The sequence below is a fragment of the Nilaparvata lugens genome, chromosome X (assembly GCF_014356525.2).
Source record: "Nilaparvata lugens isolate BPH chromosome X, ASM1435652v1, whole genome shotgun sequence".
NCBI lineage: Eukaryota > Metazoa > Arthropoda > Insecta > Hemiptera > Delphacidae > Nilaparvata > Nilaparvata lugens.
The window spans coordinates 94,974,476-94,991,245 of record NC_052518.1 but is presented as its reverse complement, the minus strand read 5'-3'; the positions used below and the strand labels follow the sequence as shown (position 1 = coordinate 94,991,245).

The 16,770-nt window shown below is 33.7% G+C and overlaps 1 protein-coding gene across 1 annotated transcript in view; it reads right to left on the bottom strand.

The window, feature by feature from the left end:
• LOC111046586 (orphan steroid hormone receptor 2) overlaps window positions 1–16,770 on the bottom strand; it is a 38,481-nt gene that overhangs the window by 14,089 nt on the left and 7,622 nt on the right. The window contains exons 4-7 of the mRNA XM_039442735.1: window positions 15,710–15,916; window positions 11,361–11,530; window positions 4,962–5,176; window positions 2,096–2,264 (exon numbers count right to left, since the gene is read on the bottom strand). Coding sequence (XP_039298669.1) covers window positions 2,096–2,264; window positions 4,962–5,176; window positions 11,361–11,530; window positions 15,710–15,916 — 761 coding nt within the window. The remainder of the gene's footprint in view (window positions 1–2,095; window positions 2,265–4,961; window positions 5,177–11,360; window positions 11,531–15,709; window positions 15,917–16,770) is intronic.

The following is a 16,770-nucleotide window of genomic DNA, read 5'->3' as shown; positions in this document are numbered from 1 at the left end:
AATTTTCTAGTGTTTTGAAATTTAATTCAAACGTGACTTTGACAATAACTACGACTACGCCCCGTTTCGGAAAGCCAATTTTCTTACTCCAGCTGTTTAAACTCTAGAACTTAGCCAAATCCCGAGCTCGGAAACCGGCCCTAAGAATCAAATATATCGGACAGTTATTGAACCTATCTTGCTGTATGGAAGTGAAAGCTGGCCAATGAAATCATCTCATGAAAACAAGATAAGGACAGTAGAAATGAAGTGCCATAGAAAAACTGTTGAAAAGACAAGAAGGGGTAGAGTAAGGAATACTAGAATAAGGGAAGAAGTGGGTAAAAAATGCTTCTTTGATGATTTCATTTTGGTAAAATCAAACAATCAATAATTTTATTGAATTCAACACAATATACATAAAAGAATCCAAAATATAAAACATCACAATTGAAAATAAATTTCTAATAAAATACAAAAACACGCTTCATGGTGGGGTGTGTTGAAAGGAATGAAAGGAGGAAAAATACCTAGCCAACTATTGTTTCCCATGTAATAGGCAGGTAGAGAGTATAAACGCATATATTACTTATTATAAATATATAACTTATTTTGTCTGTGATAAAAGTAAGGCGAATGAAGGGTGAAGTGGAGCGGAAAAGGGAAGAATTAGAGAAGGTAGGAAAAACTGTTGGAAATACAAGAAGAGATAGAGTAAAGAATACTAGAATAAGGGAAGAAGTGGGTATGAGAGATGTCAGTGAACGGATATAAATGAAGCAGTTGGGCTGGTATGGACATGTACAGCGAATGAGGGATAATTGCAAAACAAAACAATATGTAAATGTGAGAGTGCAAAGAAGGAGAGCAGTGGAACGTCCAAGGTATTCATATGAGGATCGTATTGAGGAGGTAGGACGGAGAAGAGGAAAGACTGTTCCGGAGATGAAGAGAATGGCGTTGGATAGGGAATCATGGAGGAAATGGACTGAGGCTACCCCAACGCTCTAAAGGCATACTGGGCAGAGACAAAGAAGAAGAATTAAACGAAAATCCCAATTAAATGATGTAAATCACCCCGAAGACTTCTGCTACTGCAAATATTGACAACAGGGTAAACAGCTAGATGAAAATTCGATGAGCGCTACTATACAAAAATTATTTGTCAGCCCTGTTGTCAATATTTGTAGTAGCAGAAGTCTTAGGGGTGATTTACAGAATTTATTGGAATTTTCGTTTAATAATAATTATTCATTTGAACAAATGCAATTCCAATTTATTTCCATCTATTTATTTTTAATCGATTTTCCAAATTTATCGCCTTATTTCAAAGTTATAATTATAATTTTCCGTTATCATTCCAAGTTCTTGTAGAAGCGTTATATTTTCAATACATTCAACTACTTTTTTAGTTAAAGCCTGTTAAATTTTAATAATCTTAATTTCCACGAGAGCCAATCAGAGAAGCCTTTTTCTAAAAAAAATAATATTTTCTGATTAGTTCTCGTGGCATTCAATCATGATTAAGGCTTTTTTGCACCTCGGCCAAAGACTCATATTAATTTTGGTAGCCAAAGTTTTGATCAAGTAATTCACTAAACAGCCAGTCAATGTTTTATGGATTATCACCCACTTCATTTGTGGAAATTATTTCAAGAACAGTAGCAGCTATTGTTATCTTTTTCTCATGCCTACGTGACGTCGACATTTTCAAAGTTGTAAAAATTGTTTAATCAGTCTTGAACTTCTCTTTGTCAAGTGAGGAAGATAACATACAAGCATGACATGTTTTACCTTATTGAATTACAAATGTTATATCCAAGTAAAATATTAATAAGTTATGAATTATGTTTGGTTGATACACCTTTTTATTGTATTTTTTCTTTAGGGCTACTTTTAATGTAAATAAAAATATAATTCTGAGTACCCTTTTAAATTATTTTTGTCACGACATGTTTTGGCTTCTAATGCCATTTTCAAGTTAGTTTTCTTGAAAATGGCATTAGTAGCCGAAACATGTCGTGACAAAATAATTTAAAAGGGTACTCAGATTTATATTTTTATTTATAATAAGTTATGAACTTTGATCAATTATGGGATTAAGTTAAATCCTCACCAGTTTCACTCTTTTGGCCGAAATCTTTTCCTGAGTGACAGAGAAATGAAGATGCGTTGCAATGGAAGTCAGAATCATTGGTAGAGAAAGGTTATCAGAGCATTGAGCGAGTCCTAATACAAACAATTCAGTCCAGCAGCCTCTAATCAACGCTACTTGAGTCTCTGTACTGAAAAAGATAAAAAACAAATGATGCGTATAAGAAAAAAATGTATGAATAATTCTAAAAAATAAAAGATTACTGTGATGTATCAATTCTTTTCCTGTATAAATTGAAACTTTGAATTTAAAAACACTTTTGAGGCAGAAACGCTTACTTTTTAGCAGTGACATGTAGTCTGGGTGACCAACAACACGTCGAAACGTCGTCAATGTGTTTCCACTTGAAAAGTTTTTTTTTTAAATTCGAAGTTTAAATTAAAGATGTCGTACTAGCATTCTCTATGAGTATATATTCAACTTCTTATTCCATCAAAAATGTTTGTGCAAAGTTTTACTCCCGTTCAGCCATTATTTAGAAACAAAAATAGTAAGTGAATAAACAAACAAAATGGTGTCTGTTTGAGCAACTAAGAACATTCGGACATTTGGAAAATGATATTTAGATATGTTTCTTGCCTAGGAGTTATGCCCTAGAATATTGGTAGGGAGTTTAGAGACACTCTGTATACCTTACTTTCATTTAACATTTATCAAATTATCACGTAGTGGCTTATAAATAATACATAATCTATAAATTTAGATAATGAAGTCTATACTGTATATGTGGGGGAATTCTTTTTTGATTTTCTACGAAAATAAACAACATTTTAACTTCAGCAACAATTTTTTTTCACAACTTCAAATCATGAGTTCATATCAAACGTCTTGAACTGAACTGTTTATTTATTTGTTCATTGTATTACTTTGAATGATTCCATACACATGTTCTTATTAAGATGTGTATGTAATCAAGGCGAATCCTTATATAATCACATTTCCTACAAATTGTGGTTTTTATTTCATCACATAACTTATGATGGAGCACTGGAAACGATCATGTATATGAACTTTGATACGATCGTGTTAATTTATGTCTATAGTTTGTGGACTCTAAAGATTCATCTAACAATTGTAGAGATTTGAGTGAAATATTTTCGTTTTTACTTAGTTTTTAAATATCAAAATTCAAATTTTTCAGTTTAGTCATTAGTTTTGAAGTGGAAATTGGACTTTTTGAAGTGAAAAGAGGAATCGCTAACCTCATTCTTTTTTGAAACTTTTATTAATATGTAAAAATTTCGGAGAAGACAGTTTTGGGCTATGCCTGTTGTCTTCTCACAATCATATTATATTGTAATTATGATTTGTGATTGCCAATGAAATAAATAAATAAACACAGCATCATCTGGATAGCGTATACTTCATTCACCACAATTCAATACTGTAATCCAAAGCTTCAGCCAAAATCAAATGCCTTATTGTCATTAGTTTTCGAACAAAAGCCTTTCTAATTTAGTTTTTTTAGTTAAGATTTGTAACGATTCTTATTTCATTATAGTAACATCAACCAAAAGTTCGCTCAGAATAAATTTCGAAAAGGATTCGCAAAAGTTCACACCCTGCCTCACACCTTTTCTAATATCTATATCTCATCCATTTTTACAGTTTACTCTGACATGGGAAGTTTGATGCCAATAATTCTACAGAGCTACCTACGATTTATATTTCACAACATACAGCACATGCCACATCTTATGAAGCATATGAAAATCATTCAACAACCAAAAGCATATTATATTTATTTGAATTTAGAGCAATTGAAGCAGTATTTCCTGATTTTAACTAGTAGAGTTAGAGGTCAAGTAACTGGCATGCGAACTCTACTCTACTTACTTGGTCGAGTAACTGTTTTCACTAGAATTGAGAATAGTAGGTGAAGTGTGTTGTCTAGTGAACAGAGCTAACCTTAAAATGTCAATACTTTTTAAAAAAATAACGCTTAAACACTTATTAACACTTGAATAAATTAACATTTTTTATTATTACTTTGTTTAATATTATCACATAATCTTATTAATTCTATTGTAGTGTATACTTCTAATTTCTTTTACTTTTGTTAACTATATTACTGTTATTATTTTATGATTGTAGATATGTCTGTAAAATTATTTGGCAAATAAATTTCAATTTCAATTTTTAATAAATAATACAGTAGAACTCCAATTATCCGAACTCCGACTATCCGAATCACCGATTATCCGAATCACTTTCAGAAAAAAATTTGTCCAAAAAAAGTCTAAGTGCGCTATAATTATTCTTCCCCCTGCGATGCCAGTGTTTGCGCGTTCGCTCACTATTTTCCATCCTTCCGCGAAGTCAGTGTAGTAAAACATGTGAAAATATCATGTTTCTTTCATTTAATTCATTAAAAAAATAGTGCAATATCAAAACATAGCTTTTTTCTCTCCAATGGCAATTAAAAAAAAAATCCGATTATCCGAATGGGTCCCGGTCCCCATTAATTCGAATAATTGGAGTTCTACTGTACTTCTTAAACTTGATAGCTTACGGCACGACTCTACTCTACTAGCTTGAAACTGTTTTCATTAGCATAGTAGTGGTAGAGTAGAGTGAGAAGCGGTGGTGGGGGAAGGCAAGTGGTAGAGTACTATCCCACTGTGCTATTCCACTCTACTCTACTACAAACTATTACTCTACCATGAACGTTTTCATTGAGAGAGTTCACAAGATAGTTGGTACTTGCCCAGGGAACTATACCGCTAACTCTACTAATGAAAACCAGGCTTATGTGAGTACTGCACTTTAAAATGTCCAACAAGTGTGGAACTAACATGAAAATGTGAAAAAATAGATAAATAATTACCTGAATAATTGGAAAGCGGGTATATTTTTTACCCAATGAACAGTCAGAAATAGCAATCGAGACGCGCTCTCACAGATGTAATGGATGTTGATATAAGGTGGCATTGGATGCAAGCTAGGAGTTTGAAGAGGAAAAGCAACATGCTGCTCTTGCAGTAGCCGTCCTTCCAACTCTAATACATCATTAGCATCATCACCATTTCTATTCGTCATACTCTGAAAACCAACACAAACAATGAATGATAGCACAAATGCATGACAACTATATGGACCATGTAGAGGTCAATTTTTATTGTGTAACTCAACAAAACAGGAATCCTGAATTTTTGCTCAAAATCAAGCATGGTTGAATTAGATTGATTCAATTTATTAATATGAGATTGATTGATTCAATTTATTGATATGAGAGAGATTGATTCAATTCATTAATATGAAATTTATTGATATGAGATTGATTGAGTTAATTCATTAGATTGTGTCACCTGGTCATATGGGACATATATATGATTCATATATTTATCTCATATTGATCAGGATTTTAGAGTTTTATTTTACGAAAAGTTTAATGAACGGTGTTTCTGCCTTTGAACAGTTTTGTCATCGACAGAAAGATTGTTTATTTCACTTGTTATCAAAATTATTGTAGTTTCTCTTTTGTTTTTGAAAACAAACGTGCTCGGCTTGTGCGACGGATAAAAATATGTATTTGAAATAGCTTCATGTTTGGCATTGACTGAGTTATATATTAATACCCAAAAATTTTACTAGTGGTGTGTGAGCTCGTTTGTTAGGACTGAGAGTAAAAGTCCGGCTGTTCTGGTGAAGGGGATAGATTTTGTTCTTGTTTTATAATACAGTTTTCCTGTCACAGTTCGGGCAGTTTAAAGAGAATTGTATTATTGAATAGGAAGGGATCTGAACCCACTTCATTAGATCAGTTTTTTTTTATTTATTTTTCATTAATAATTAACGTCGCGATTAACCAGTGGATGCCAAATTGGGGGCCATTATCAAAAAGGTAGGTGACTACTGAGTCATTGTTTTAATTTTTCCATAACCACAACAAATTTAATCTTCACTAGCAGCCAAGCGAGTAGCCCTTGAAATATTTATCTATTTATTGTTATTTCATAATTTCTAATTATAATTCTAATTTGTACAAATAATTTATTGTTTTGTTTTAATTATCAAACCAGTACGATCATTTCTTGTTTTCATTTCCCCACCTTTACATACTCGGTGTAGGCACATATTGCTTACATATTTGGTGGAGATCTATCCCCCCCCCCTTACATAATTGGTGGAGGTTTATCCTGCCGTCCAGATCTTGTTTACATAATTGGTGGAGGCTCTAAGGGTTTTTAATCCAGCTTTTAAAATTTGGACTTTTCCGGTTACCTCATTGAAGATTCAATTTTTGTGGTTTCATTTTTCATTATTAAATAATTATATGTTTTTATTTCAGTGAAATTATGGGTGAAATAGTTGAGTTTGAACCTTACGGGACTGTAAAAACAGTTTGTAGGATGAATTTCGAGGATTTATTGAATTGGAATATTGTGGAACAATAATTGATTACTAATAATGGATTTTAACGGATGGAGAATGATGATTATGATTGAACAGATTAATTTTGAGATTCACGATATCGGAAGATTTAGGCTACGATTATTGATTGTGAGATTTTAAATTGTAAAAGCTATGGCAGTTGAAGATTTTGTTCGATTGCAAGATTTATTATCAATTCTTATTAAAAAGAATTGGATATTTATGATGATATGAGAAATTGATGATTATTAAGATATGATTGAATAGGTTAAATTATTATTATTGAAGAGATATTTGAGATATGGAGAATTTATGATTATTGAAACCAGATTAATTGGAAATTTATTATTTATTATTGAATAGAATTGGATTGGAACAGATTAACAATGGAAAAACTTAGACCGTTACTATTACCGAAATTTTTTGATGGAAAAGATGAAGAATTTGACATTGATGATTTTTTCAACTATTTTGAAAAGGTTGCCTTAGCGAACGGTTGGGATGAAAAAGATAATTTATTATACTTATGGTCATATGGGACATATATATGATTCATATATTTATCTCATATTGATCAGGATTTTAGAGTTTTATTTTACGAAAAGTTTAATGAACGGTGTTTCTGCCTTTGAACAGTTTTGTCATCGACAGAAAGATTGTTTATTTCACTTGTTATCAAAATTATTGTAGTTTCTCTTTTGTTTTTGAAAACAAACGTGCTCGGCTTGTGCGACGGATAAAAATATGTATTTGAAATAGCTTCATGTTTGGCATTGACTGAGTTATATATTAATACCCAAAAATTTTACTAGTGGTGTGTGAGCTCGTTCGTTAGGACTGAGAGTAAAAGTCCGGCTGTTCTGGTGAAGGGGATAGATTTTGTTCTTGTTTTATAATACAGTTTTCCTGTCACAGTTCGGGCAGTTTAAAGAGAATTGTATTATTGAATAGGAAGGGATCTGAACCACTTCATTAGATCAGTTTTTTTTTTATTTATTTTTCATTAATAATTAACGTCGCGATTAACCAGTGGATGCCAAATTGGGGGCCATTATCAAAAAGGTAGGTGACTACTGAGTCATTGTTTTAATTTTTCCATAACCACAACAAATTTAATCTTCACTAGCAGCCAAGCGAGTAGCCCTTGAAATATTTATCTATTTATTGTTATTTCATAATTTCTAATTATAATTCTAATTTGTACAAATAATTTATTGTTTTGTTTTAATTATCAAACCAGTACGATCATTTCTTGTTTTCATTTCCCCACCTTTACATACTCGGTGTAGGCACATATTGCTTACATATTTGGTGGAGATCTATCCCCCCCCCCCTTACATAATTGGTGGAGGTTTATCCTGCCGTCCAGATCTTGTTTACAATTGATTGATTCAATTTATTAGATTGATTGATTTAATATATTTTCGCCACACTGCACAGAAAGCAGCTGTTTTCCAGTCCATACATATCTCTGAAAGGCATTGTTTGCAGACGACTCTCGTCTGACGTCAGAACAGGTTTTTTTCCGGGCTAAGCCGGAAAGAGTACCCTTTCCAGCCGCTAACATGGAACTAAGAAAGGTGATCAAAAACAGCTGATCAAAAAACTTTTCATTATTTGTGTTCATTATTCAATAATTAAAACATTTATAATAATATCATCTTATTGGCATTTGAAAGAATAAAAAAGTATAAACTCAACCTCCCACATAATTGAACATTATCTTTTAGGTTATTTAGACGAATCAGAAAAAAAAATACTTGGACAATATTTCCTGATATTCAGATTACCTCAGATTTGCTAGAGCTATCACCTTCCACTTCTGCTTTCGGAAGTGCTTAGTAAACAACTATTCTCATATATATATTGTTTATTTTTCTGTGTGGCGAAAAATAGCGTTCGCACCACGGGCAAAAATGTTTTTCCGCCTCTCAATCTTTTCTAGTCCTCGGCCTACGGCCTCGGACTTGAAAACCGATTTCGAGCCGGAAAAGTCTCATTTTCTGCTCTAGGTGCGAAATATACTATATTAAGTGCCTTTTCCCCAAAAACCTATTGCATTCAAACACTATAATGGACAAAATATTCAAGAAGTGATAAAAATTGAATACGTCTTACAATAACAAACTATTATGGTGAAAACACAAATTTAAATTGTCAACCACTTTTTATTATCATAAATTATTATTACAGTAGTTGTAAACAAACAGCTGAAGATGTGGCTGGTAAAGCCACGAAACCAGGTTCTGTGTATATTATAATAATAAAAGTGATTGACAATTTGAATTTGTGTTTTCATTATGGAAAAGTACCACAACACAACTGAAAAGCTATTATGGATAAGGGAAAACAAATGAAAGGGATTAACACTTCTTAATTAATTATCACCAGTTGAACAACAAAACCATATATATTAAATATTTTAAAAACATTACATTATAATATAATATCACATTATAATTATCATATTATGAAGAGGATACAAGAAAAAAATATGAAATATATAATATATATTATCGTATAAAACCGGGTTGGGCATGAAGGATTTGGAATAGCTCTTATACTCATTTTTTAACGGAACTCGAAATGTTTTGTTCTATAGTGAGGTCCACGTTATAATGACAGTGAAGAAAGATAGGAGAACAACGTTGCCGAACCTCTGTCTTGTCAATGCCTTCTATAGACGGTAGCTGATGCGGGTGTATTACTGTAATATTATATTTTATTAAGCTATAAATTATATTTTTCCATAATTTTATAATTAATTTACATAATTAAGAAAAAATATTTCATCAATTCATTATTAATTGTACATTGTTAAAAGACGATCTAGCAACAGAGCAAAGTGAGAAAGAGATAGATCCGCTTTGTTGAATTATAGACAAGGATAGCAATACCATTGCTAATCAAACACTGCCATTATAACGTGGACCTCCCTATAGTTACTAGTTTAGTCGAGGATTCGACTAAAAAAACATCAGATTATTCGCCATTGCTACAACACAGAAATGACAAACAGGAAACCCCTATATTCATTCACAAACGTTTCCTTCATGGTATATAAGGCAATATTTCTCTTACTCTATCTGTAAATTCTCACAACGTCTACATGAGTGTTTTGCCAGAAACGGACGCTATATTACGTAAATAATCAATTCTACTACAATTTTTTCCTCTCTAATTATTAAAATGGCAACATTTGAGGTGCACACTAGAACTACAAATTTTGATGTTCGTTCAACAATGAGTGGGTAGCTGCTATTTCAAATCCTCCATACTTTATTGCCAAACTCTGTATATTCTTCCAAGGGTGTAATTTTGAGCAAATATCATTACTAAATAATTGATAGATCGATCAATCCTGATGAACTTATGGCATAAATAAAATATACAGATGGTAATAAATTGAAGTTGCATTTGTTCAATTGCTAATTAATGAATAATTATTATTAAACGAGAATCCCAATTAAATGCTGTAAATCACCCCGAAGACTTCTGCTACTGCAAATATTGACAACAGGGTAAACAATTAGATGCAGGGCCACCCAAAGGGTAGGGCGACCGGGGCGGTCGCCCCGGGCGCCGCGGTCGTATAATGATTACCGCCCCGACAATATTGGTTCAAGTGCCTTTATTTCACCTTCACCTTGAAAGTCTTGAAAGTCTTTCTTATCAATCCATTTCTATGTATAACTCATTACTTATATGTGCAGTGTAAATTGTGGCATAAACAATAGAAACTGGACGTTCACTGACTGAACTTTGATAAATACAGTCACTCTACGCATAGCATAGGTGTAGATCATGGAGTGATCCGTGGTCTAGTGGATAGAGTGCTTGCGTAGCAGCATTCGAACCCCAGCAGTGGGTTCGAACCCACTCACAACCAAAAAGTTTTTTGACCAGATCACTCCCGTGTTATCGGATGGGCACGTTAAACTGTCGGTCCCGGCTGAAGTATGACAGTCGTAAGGCCCATTGACGGCTCAAATTATATATTCAGGCGGTGGGACCTTCCCGCAAGGGACTCCCCACCAAAAAAAGCCATACGAATTTACTTTTTTATAGGCGTAAATTTTTTCAATCATTGAGTGAGCCTGTGCTCGTCCACTTCCCCTGTAACCTGCAAGTCTTCATTGGTCGCTCGTTACAAAATTTTTCAATTTAGGAATATCAACGGAAATTTTAAATTAAATAGGTTTTAGCCTGCAGAATACAAGGTTAGAAAAGAGTATAAGATAAGACAAGCTGGGCCGGATGGTTTAAATATGGATCTGTTCAGCATGGGGGACTCTTCTTCAAACTTCGCTTCCTCAATTTGATAAATATGTGCTGGAGACAATTGAGCATCCCAGAAGTTTGGAAAGTGGCTACAGTCAAATCTCTTTTCAAGAAGGGATATAGTCCAGTCACTATATACATTGGTGCTTGCAATTTATATTGTAGTTCTGATTTTTCAATATATTATTTGGATACATGAGAGAAGTCCAGAAAAAATTTCTTCATGCAAAATTTCCTTGTGCTGGACACAGAATGGCCCAAAAACATTACCGCCCTATATTTGGGGGGGCGCATATCAAAATCGTGCTCCGGGCGCCTATTAACCTCGGGGCGGCCCTGACTAGATGGAAATTCGATGAGCGCTACAATACAAAAATTATGTCATTCCCAGGCTGACAAAATTTGTTAATAATAATTTTAATGATTAGTGTAATTTAATAATTTTTGTATTGTAGCGCTCATCGAATTTCCATCTAGCTGTTTACCCTGTTCCATTTGATTTACAGCATTTAATTGGGATTTTCGTTTAATAATAATTATAAATAAAATATGTTTCATAATGATGTCTCACCTCTACTACAGCTTTGGCAACAGTCTCTAAGGCACAATTGATGCGGAATTTGTCTTGTTCGAGGTAGATAGCATCGATGACGTCGTTTTCAGGCAAGAAGCTATCTGATGAGCCATCCTCGTCTTCTCCTGTGTTAAAACTTGGCGACGTTTGATTAACAATTTCGCCATCTGAAGAAAAAAGGATATAAGTTTATTTCGATTTACAGATAGTAAATTAATGTTAATAGGGTATTACGGCACGTACTCAGTAGGGATGGGTATCGATACATCGATGTTTAGAAACATCGATGTTTCAACATCTAACATCGATGTTTACTGTTCGATGTTTTTCACTTATCGATGGTTTTACCTAGACATCGGTCATTCGATGTTATTCCCAACAAAAAGGAATTTTTCAATCAGGCTCTGTGTATTTTTATGTGAGACTGTTGGATGCTCTGGAAGATCTACATAACTGTTGCCCTTGTCAAGGTTAGATACCTATTTATAATTGAATAGGAGGTCGGATTTTTCGTTTCTTAGGAAGAAAGAGTTTTTCTTATTACAGGTGCTTTCCTCAACATACTTTTAATACCAATTATTAATCTAGCTCTGGAATAGAGGTCCTCGTATTGTATGGAGTGTAGATAGCCATAAAAAAAACACCTCTATTCATTCTCATTTCCTAAATAAAACTATCAGGTATTGAATGAATACGATTATGAGTAACAATGATTGCTAAAATTAGCTTAGGATGAAATCCCAAGACTCAACTATTATTGGATTTTCTTTTTTATATTCGATTGAATATCAATCTCCGTTGATAAAGTAGAGTCTGATTACCTACAACTACAAACAATTTACCGTATTAACTTACAGTTTCGTGGCTGCCAATCAATAATATTCCTCTATTGTTAACTACTTTTTAAAAGCTCTGTCCCTTCCTTTTACATGTACATAAAAAAGGAAATTGATTTCACTATCTGAGTTACTCTAAGGATATAATAGTCTTCCGTAAAATGTACGGCAGCACGTCGATGTTTAAAAACATCGATGTTTACTGTTCGATGTTTTTCACTTATCGATGTTCAGGAGAAAAAAACATCGATGTTTTGTCTTTCGATACCCATCCCTAGTACTCAGGAGAGGAGAAGAGTCCAATCTGAGAAAAGTTTTAGCAGCCAACCCTCCAGGAAGAAGACCCCGTGGGAGACCCAGACAGAGATGGTGGCATCAGGTTAAGACTGACATAGAGAGGCTTTGAGCGACAGGAAATATGCTGAGGAGCGAACTACGTGGAGACAGTTTGTTGGTGCAGCCAAATATCAACTTAGATATAGATGGCCCTGGGAGAAAGTAAGTAAATGTTGAAGTCTATAAAGTGTTTCAACACTTCCGTTGATCGTATTCTTATTTTTTTCATAGAAAAAGTTTGTGTTAGAACGGAACAGTATTGAGTTATGTTTGTAGTATTCTATTTTAGTGTAAATGAGTGTATTAATAGGCCTAACGTTCTAATTGTTTCAAGTGTGTGTTTTGTTTCAATGTGGAAGTTAGTGAAGAATTGAAAAGTCGCACATAACCATTATTTGGAAAATTTATTTTATGAAATTGGGATGAAACGAAGTTTTGGACTGTAGTCTGTTTCCTTGTCCTTAAGTTGATTGTAAATGATGAATAAATAAATAAATAAATAAATAAATAAATAAATAAATAAATAAATAAATAAATAAATAAATAAATAAAAATAAATAAATAAATAAAAAATAAATAAATAAATAAATAAATAAATAAATAAATAAATAAATAAATAAATAAATAAATAAATAAATAATTGAATAAATAAATGAATAAATAAATAAATAAATAAAAAATAAATAAATAAATGAATAAATAAATAAATAAATAAATAAACAAATAAATAATTAATTAAATAAATAAATAATTATAATGGTATCAAGTGAATTCGTCTGGCTTCTTGTTCGTGGGGATTTTCTTACGGGAAGGTCCCACCTGGTCTGATAATAATTGATTATAATTTAACTGATTATATAATTCGAGTCGTCAATGAGCCTTATGGCTGTCCATACTTCAGCCGGGACCGTCACTTGACGTAAATGTTAATAAATGAATAAGATAGAATTATCTTTTCTATAAATCTTTTGTTATATTTCATTCTGAACATGAGTAAATTATATTAAGAATTCATTTTTCCATATTCATTCATCTATACAATTATAAAAAAAATTGAAATGGTTGGGGGAGGTGCAATAGCATAGCCTAAAAGCTGCTCCTAACCCGAATTTTTATACACATACTTATCCAAAAAGTAGATTAAGTTTTTTCACTTTATAAATTTGTGTTCAATCTTCACAATCCTTATTGTGAAAAAAGTGTGGAGAAATAATTGTAAGTGGAAATCTTCACAAACGCGCTCGCGTCAGGCGGCAGATTGACCGGTCACCAAACTTCACTTGTTATAATTCAGTCGTATGCTCAAATGTCACCAATTGAAGTGGACAATGGCTGGAAAAGTGAAGACAGATATTGGGGGAAGAATACTTGGGACTTAGGCTCAACTCACACTTAGGTGGGCCGTCCACTAGAACCGTTTTCGTCCGAACTAGCATCGGCCGAAAACTACCGAACGATCCCCCACCAAAGAAAGGAATAGATGCTCTTCAATTGCAACAGGTTCAAACGGCCGAGCATGGCCGTCTCCGGCCGATCAATTTTCGATCCGAATTGAATGGGATTTTCCGGCTTTATCCGGCCGAACTAACTAGTCGAGCTGAGACAACAAAGTGATCCTAACCTAAAATTGTTTCACAGTCTTGTTCGATTTTGTTTTTTGAAGTTGTTCTGTTTTAAAAAGTAGTAACTATGGACAATGAAAAGTTGATAAGTTTGGTTCAAGAGCATGTTCCATTGTGGGATATGCGAGACAAAAGATATCATCGTCGTGATGTTCAAAGGAATCTGTGAACAAAGATTGCTGAATAAATAGGATCTGAAGATAAGATTATTATAATGAATAAATAATTTAGTGGATATTTGTTTGTTCAGTTTTCAAAACCTAAATATAATCATTGTTTATGAAAAATTTTGGTGGCTATGATACTAGTTAATTCGATAATTGGCAACCAGCCTACTACTGAACTAGAATGACGCAAACGGTTCCAATGGACGACCAAATTCGGCCGAATTAACGACCGGCAGATTCGTCCGATCCAACGGCCAAACTGATCGGTTGAATACGGTTCCAGTGGACGGTTACCCTTACGCGACTCAGGTCGAGAAGAGACTTGACTCAAGTGGGGAGCATGTTTCCAAATGGTGACACTCAGACCAGTCGATTTTAGTCTCCGCGACTTTTACTCTGCCTTTTCAGGAAGTTTGTCATATTTTCTATTTTGTCATATGATTTCTATCATGGCGATCAGAGTATGGTTTAAGGCTCAACTCACACTTACGCGACTCAGGTCGAGAAGAGACTCGACTCTAGTCGAGAGCATGTGTTTCCAAACGGTGACACTCAGACCAGTCGATTCTAGTCTCCGCGACTGTCACCATTTGAAAACACATGCTCTCGACTAGAGTCGAGTCCCTTCTCGACCTGAGTCGCGTAAGTGTGAGTTGAGCCTTAAACCATACTCTGATCGCCATGATAGAAATCATATGACAAAATAGAAAATATGACAAAAATCCTGAAAAACAGCAATTCTGCCACCTACCGGAGCGGATGAAGGTTAAGGTGCTTACAGCCTTATGCGCCACGAATACACGCATTTCACTTTTCATCAGCTGATTCTTTTCTTATTATATATGTATTTTTACAGAAACAGTAAGATACAGATATAATAAGCATAGCATCAGCTGATGAAAAGTGAAATGCGAGTGTTTGTGGAGCATAAGTTTAGTCTGTACGCATGTCTACACAGCTGTGTAAAAGAGACAAATGTTGCAAGCTTACAAGGAGCGCTTGTTTTAAAGGGTTAGACTGTGTAGCCAATCAACTTCAATTTTTAAGATAACTGTTACTTTCGTAATGAACCAATAATAAACTTTCATTTGAAGAAAATTCATTGTATGACTAACAGTATATTATTTACTAGCAGGTAACCCGTGCTCCGCAAGGGTCCATTTTAAAACTTGACAAACTGAAAACATGAAATCTTGAAGAATTGAGAATGGGCCTATAACCATCCTCGGTTAATTAAGAATCTGTATGCAAAATTTCAAGTTAATCAGTCCAGTAGTTGAGATGTGATGATGCGTCAAACATAATTTTCCTATCCCGTACGTGTATAAGTCAGTTCTTTCATTTATTAAAGTATGGATTAATTGAATAGAAATAAATCTACTTACCTAAATTTATTCTATAGGTAAGAGGACTCATCATGCCGAGGTTGGATAAATTGAACGCAGCAGCTTGAGATTGAGCGTCCGAACATAGATCTTTCCTTATGAATATCTTCATTGGATTATTAGCGAAGTTTCCGAAGTTACTTTCACCTCCCATAAAAAGTGAGAAGTCTTTCTTTTCAGACATCGGCTTACGCTCATGTTGGACAGCTGAAAATTTCAAAGAGGTTGTATAAAAATTTAGTTGATAACAAATTTAAGTTGTGTTCATTACCCATGCTTGACAACCATAACAAATATATGAACATAAAAATTTCATGTTGGAATAAAAATTATTGGAATTTGGAAATTTAATGCTTTTATTTTTTATGTCCTGTCATGCTTTTGAGTGTTAAATATAGTCAACTCAAGGACAAGCACAAGTGAATTTACTAATTGGATTGGTTAGATTTATAGTTTTTTCCCTTCTGAGTATTCTATGGCACAGGGGAGTGAAACGCTTTCAAATGTTATTGCATCGTTGTAAAAAATTGAAAATATTTTATATAAGAGACGTAAAACATGTTTCAAAAGCATCCTACTAGCATGATCATCATTCTTTTCTTGTGAGAACTTCACATTGTTGGTCCTTCACAATACAAACAACCTAACCGTTTCTAAGAAATGAAAGAATATATTTGAGTGATTATAAAAGGACTTCACAACTTTGAAAGCACATAAATATTTATTGAGATTACCAACAGAATTGAGAATGGTGTAATTTTGTTACAAAACACTTCAAGTTTAAGGTGTGGATGTTATTTTGAATGGATGTGACTGCCGTTGGTAAAGCGACATACATCCCACCGATAATCGATTTCTTGCCACACTCATACCAGCATATCAGGCGTAACTTGTGCAACCGCAGCGATCCAAATGTGATCCGATTTTAGAAGTCATTAAGATTGTCTGGTAGAGGCGGAACATAAACCTTATACTTAATGAAACCCCACAGGAAGAAATCCATCAGTGTGAAATCCGGTGAGCGAGGTGGCCATGCACGGCCAATCCAGCGAAGTTGAAAG